This window comes from Drosophila obscura, unplaced genomic scaffold, assembly GCF_018151105.1.
Source record: "Drosophila obscura isolate BZ-5 IFL unplaced genomic scaffold, ASM1815110v1 contig_73, whole genome shotgun sequence".
NCBI lineage: Eukaryota > Metazoa > Arthropoda > Insecta > Diptera > Drosophilidae > Drosophila > Drosophila obscura.
Window position 1 is genome coordinate 4722375 of NW_024542865.1, and position 6000 is coordinate 4728374.

The following is a 6000-nucleotide window of genomic DNA, read 5'->3' on the forward strand; positions in this document are numbered from 1 at the left end:
CTCGCTCATTCGCACACTTTATTTTGCACATTTTACTTTGGGCTGCTGCTGCTGCTGCTGGGGGTTGCCACCCTGTTGGGGATTGGGATTCAGTGTGTGGTGGCAGCGCTCTCTCTCCGCGAACCAGCAGATCAAAACAAAAACCCGCAGCCCGAAACTGCTGGTGTAGTGTTGCAAAGCGCTGGCAGATGGAGAGCATGAGTGCGAATTCGAATGCGAGTGCGAGTGCGAGTTTGGATCTCATCTCCATCATCTCCCCTCTCTATCGATAGGCACAAAGAAAATGAAAGATTTCAATCGATTGTGCAAATTATTTGTACTATAATTAAGTGTTTTATTTGTTGTTGTTGTTATTGTTATTGCTGCCTTTTCGTGCGTAATGTAATACTAATGTGCGCATCTCTCTCGAATCTTTTTCCAGATGTCCGCTGGCGCGCAATTGCAGATGGCCCCACAGAACACTTCGACCCTAAGCCATCATCATCCCAACCAGCAGCCGCAGCAGCCCCAACAGCAGCTGCAGCAGCAGCCCCCACAACAGCAGCAGCAGGCTCCTCCGCAGCAACAGCAGCAGCAGCAGCAGCAACACTTTGCCAATCATCACAGCTCGCAACAGCAACAGACGCAACAGGAACAACAGAATCCACAGCAGCAGCAGCAGATACTGTCACAGCCACACCTGCAGATCCTCCAAAAGCATCCGCATCAATTGCTGCCCCCACACCAGCTGCACCAGCAACAGCAGCAACAACAACAACAGCAGCAACAGCATTTCCACCAGCAATCCTTGAGCCTGCACCAGCAGCACCAGCAACAACAGCAGGTGGCAGCGGTAGCAGCGGCTGGGGGCAGCAGCAATCCCGACTCGAATATGAGCACTGGCTCCTCGCACAGCGAGAAGGATGTCAACGATATTCTGGGCGGAGCAGGAGCAGGAGCAGCAGCGGCAGCAGCAGCAGCGGCGGCGGCGGCGGCGGGCATCGGTCTGTCGGTGCAGCAGTGCCCCAGTTTTCCACCGACTCTCGGGATGCAGCACTCGAACAACGGAGGCGTTGGCGTTGGAGACATGTACATAACGACGACGGCAGCGACCACCAGCACCACACCGGTGAAGCCGCGCACGCCTGCCGAGCGGAAGCGCAAACGGAAGATGCCACACAATGCGGAGGATGCGTGTGGCGGCGGCTCGGGCGGAGCCGTAAACAACAGCAGCGGGCTGGGTGGAAGCCTGAAGGGCAAGTCCCTGCCCTTTCGTGATATGTCCAAGGTGGTGACCATGAGCCTCGGTCTGGGCGAACGCCTCAGTGGGACGAGCGTCCCAGGCGGCGCCGGTGGCGCTGGAGGCATCTCCAGTGGTGCCGGTGGCGTCGGTGTCGGCGGTGGCAGCTCCAGCTCTGGCACAGGAGCGGGCGGCAAGAGTGCGCGCCTCATGCTCACCGGCGGCGACAACAAGAAGATCAACGACTACTTCAACAAGCAGCAGTCGGGCGTGGGAGTGGGTGTGGGCGTTGGCGGCGTTGGCGTGGGAGTGGGCGTTGGAGCGGGCGGTAATTCTGCGACACTACGCGGCACCCACACCGGCAGCAAGTCACCCTCATCCGCCCAGCAGCAACAGCAGCAGCAGACCACCCAACAGCAGCAACAGCAGCAGCAGCCGACTGTATCTGTTGCCTCGGGAGGAGTGCCCGCCTCCAGTGTCCAGGTGCAGGTGCAGACCAGCCAGGTGCAAACGAGCAGCGCATACACCCTGTATCCCGCTAGTCCACAAACGCAGGTGGCGCCCAGCCAAGTACAGCAGCAGCAACAACAGTCTGGAGCGGACTTCCACTACGTCAACTCCAGCAAACAGCAGCAGCGCCAGCAGCAGCAGCAGCAGCAGCCACAGACTTCCAATCAAATGGTTCCTTCGCATGTGGTCGTCGGCCTGGGGCATGCCCTCAGTCTGGCCTCCATTCAGCCGCCCCTCATCCAGACGCAATCGCAGTCGGCCCAAACCCAACAGCAGCAGCAGCAGCTCGGGCCACCCGCCACATCGACGGCCAGCGGCCCAGGCGGAGTGGCCGTTGTGGCCTCACATCCCCACCAGCTTAGCTCTCTGGGCGTTGGCGGCATGGGCGTGGGCGTAAGTGTAGGTGTGGGCGTGGGTCCGCCTTTGCCACCGCCACCGCCAATGCCCGCCACGTACAGCAAGGCGACACAGACGGAGGTGTCGCTGCACGAGCTGCAGGAGCGGGAGGCCGAGCACGAGTCGGGGAAGGTGAAGCTGGACGAGATGACAAGACTGTCGGATGAGCAGAAGTGCCAGATACTGGGTAACCAGAAGACGATCGACCAGCACAAGTCGCACATTGCCAAGTGCATCGATGTCGTGAAGAAGCTGCTCAAGGAGAAGAGCAGCATCGAGAAGAAGGAGGCGCGCCAGAAGTGCATGCAGAATCGCCTGAGGCTGGGACAGTTTGTTACACAGCGAGTGGGCGCCACATTCCAGGTGAGTATTCCCCCCACACCCCCCTCACTCCGTCCGACAGAAGCGCATTTATTCAATCTCTAATGCTCTCTCTCTCTCTCTCTCTCTCTTGGTTCCTGCAGGAGAACTGGACGGACGGTTATGCGTTCCAGGAGCTGAGCCGACGGCAGGAGGAAATCACTGCCGAGCGCGAGGAGATCGATCGCCAGAAGAAACAGCTGATGAAGAAGCGTCCGGCGGAGTCCGGACGCAAGCGGAACAACCAGAACAGCAACCAGAACAACCAGCAGCAGAATTCCAATTCCAATGATTCCTCCCAGCTAACTGGCGGCGGCGGCGGTGGCCCCGGCGGCAGTGATCGCCTTGGTGGTGGCGGTGGTGGTGCCGCTGGCAGCGTTGACAGCGGTTTGGGTGGCCAAAATTCGGGCGCCCTTGGCGGTGGTGCCGGCGGCGGCGGAGGAGTCGGTGGTGGTGGCGGCGGTGGCGGTGGCGGCGGCAGCGGTCGCGGCCTCTCACGCTCAAATTCCACGCAGGCCAATCAGGCCCAGCTCCTGCACAATGGCGGTGGCGGCTCTGGCGGTAATGTTGGCGGCAATAGTGGCGTGGGCGATCGCCTGTCGGACCGTGGCGGCGGAGGCGGCCTGGGTGGCAACGACAGCGGCAGCTGCTCCGATTCGGGGACGTTCCTCAAGCCCGATCCCGTCTCGGGGGCATACACAGCGCAGGAGTACTACGAATATGATGAGATCCTCAAGCTGCGACAGAACGCCCTCAAGAAGGAGGATGCCGATCTGCAGCTGGAGATGGAGAAGCTCGAGCGGGAGCGTAACCTTCACATACGTGAACTCAAGCGGATACTCAATGAAGATCAGGTAAGATTAGGGTGCGTGGGGGGTGCTTCCATCTGGATTCTCCATAACGACTCTCTTCCCTTCTCTCTGTTCTTTTGCAGTCCCGCTTTAATAATCATCCCGTGCTGAACGATCGATATCTGCTGTTGATGTTGCTGGGCAAGGGCGGCTTCTCCGAGGTGCACAAGGCCTTCGACCTCAAGGAGCAACGCTATGTCGCATGTAAGGTGCACCAATTAAACAAGGATTGGAAGGAGGATAAGAAAGCTAATTATATCAAGTGAGTAGTGGAGAGAGAGAGAGTGAGTGGCAAGGCGAGGCGAGGCAAGCCGAAGAAAAGAGAAGAAAAGAGCAGGCAGCAGAACAGAACTGAGAGGCTTGCAAGCAGCAGAATGAAATAATCTATAAGTGATGTAGAAATACGAGAATTATAAATATATATGTAGATAGATGGATACAGCCAGTGCAGTACAGCATTGCAGGATTATATCTTTTAGTTCGGTTTAGTTCGAATTTCGATCGAATATTAGACTAACATCTGGCTTTCCTGCATGCACGCGTCATGCTGCAGCGCCCCTTGGTCGCCTTGGTCGTTTGGGTACGCAGCCTAGAAACGCAATCTGCCTGGTAACCTTCGCGTAGCAGGCTTCGGCTTCGCCATCGGCTTTCTACTCTTGCTCGATGTCCCAAAAAGATGGCAAAACTTTATCCAGAGCATCCGAATAGGTGGTTAGCTATAGACGACGTAAAATTGTGGAGAATGCAGAAGAAGAAAGCGTCCAGATCATCCCCATTGGAACTTGCACACAACTTGCCCTGATAAACCCGATCTATTATGATCTATTGCACTGAATGAAAAGTGTGGCAGAGATTAGATGCAAAAGGCAGTTCCCCCCTACTTCCATTTCCAGGAGTAGCTCCCAGAGGAGCAGTGATATCCCCCGTATCTAAAGATATTTTCGAAGATGTAAACAAACCTTTAGACTTCCCCATAAGTGAACGGACAAAAGGGGATAGATAGAAGTAGACAAAAAATAGAATTCGAATTTATAAATAATAGAAGTACATAGCATTGGGTAGGAGGGGGGAAAGGGCACGGGCAACTTACAGCCAACAATACTAATGTGTGTCTCTCGTATCGTTCTGTTAATCCCCTTCCCCGCCGCGCCCCATCAGACACGCCTTGCGGGAATACAACATTCACAAGGCATTGGATCATCCGCGCGTCGTGAAGCTCTATGATGTGTTTGAGATTGATGCGAATTCATTTTGCACCGTACTCGAGTATTGCGATGGCCATGATCTGGACTTTTATCTGAAGCAACATAAGACTATACCCGAGCGTGAAGCGCGCTCGATAATAATGCAGGTGAGTGTTGTAGCTGGATCTCTGCATCGTGTGCACCAGTTTTGCATCCTTTGGTTGTTTTTTTTTGTTGTTGTATGTAGGTTGTATCTGCACTCAAGTATCTGAATGAGATTAAGCCACCGGTTATCCATTACGATCTGAAGCCTGGAAATATACTGCTGACGGAGGGTAATGTCTGTGGCGAGATCAAGATCACCGACTTTGGCCTCTCCAAGGTGATGGATGATGAGAACTATAATCCAGATCATGGCATGGATCTAACCTCCCAGGGAGCGGGCACATATTGGTATGTACTTTTTTCTCTCTCTCTCTCTCCATCTGTATCTGTATCTTGTGGCTTTGTTTTAGGTATCTGCCACCCGAATGTTTTGTTGTGGGAAAAAATCCACCAAAAATCTCATCAAAAGTGGATGTATGGAGTGTCGGTGTGATATTCTATCAGTGTCTGTATGGCAAGAAGCCCTTTGGGCATAATCAGTCGCAGGCCACCATCCTAGAGGAGAATACCATACTAAAAGCCACCGAAGTGCAGTTCTCCAATAAGCCAACCGTTTCGAATGAGGCAAAGGTATGTAAAGCCCAAGTCAAGTCCAGTCATTCATTTTCTATTTTAAAATTAACATCTTGTGCCCACTCCTTTTCTTACACAGAGCTTCATACGTGGCTGTTTGGCATATCGTAAGGAGGATCGCATGGATGTGTTTGCATTGGCCAGACACGAGTATATCCAGCCACCGATACCGAAGCATGGCAGGGGCTCACTCAATCAACAGCAGCAGGCACAGCAGCAGCAACAGCAACAGCAGCAGCAACAGCAGCAGCAGTCATCGACATCGCAGGCCAATTCAACCGGCCAGACATCGTTCTCAGCCCACATGTTTGGAAATATGAATCAGTCCAGCTCATCCTAGCTGCCAACTAAACGCAATTCCAATTCATAATTCGCCGCCGCCGCCGCAGCAACAGCAGCAGCCACAGCCGCACAACAGCAGCAACAGTTGCAACAGCTGCAACTGCAACAGCAACAGCAGCAGCAAAATCAACAGCAGCAGCAGCAACAGTCACTAGCAGCACTAGCACCAGTAATACCAGTAGCAAATACATTACAACTACAACTACAGCAACACCATCATCATCATCACCACAGTCACCATCATAGCAACTATCTCCACAATCAGCATCAGCTCCACCATCAACAACAACTCCAACAGCAACATCAACAACAACAACAACAACAACATCAACATCAACAACAACCCCAACAACAACATCATCAGCTACTGAACTGTAGCAGCAGCAACTATGCGGCTTCG

At 54.0% G+C, this 6000-nt stretch overlaps 1 protein-coding gene across 5 annotated transcripts in view; it reads left to right on the forward strand.

The window, feature by feature from the left end:
• LOC111065441 (neurogenic protein mastermind) overlaps positions 1-5706 on the forward strand; it is a 98038-nt gene extending 92332 nt beyond the window's left edge. For all 5 annotated transcript variants that reach the window (XM_022353626.2, XM_041595429.1, XM_022353627.2 and 2 more), the window contains 7 exons: positions 422-2488; positions 2590-3339; positions 3420-3598; positions 4495-4687; positions 4768-4973; positions 5036-5255; positions 5338-5706. In XM_022353626.2, the coding sequence (XP_022209318.2) occupies positions 422-2488; positions 2590-3339; positions 3420-3598; positions 4495-4687; positions 4768-4973; positions 5036-5255; positions 5338-5598 (3876 nt within the window). In that variant the 3' untranslated portion in view covers positions 5599-5706. The remainder of the gene's footprint in view (positions 1-421; positions 2489-2589; positions 3340-3419; positions 3599-4494; positions 4688-4767; positions 4974-5035; positions 5256-5337) is intronic.
• Positions 5707-6000: the final 294 nt, after the last annotated feature.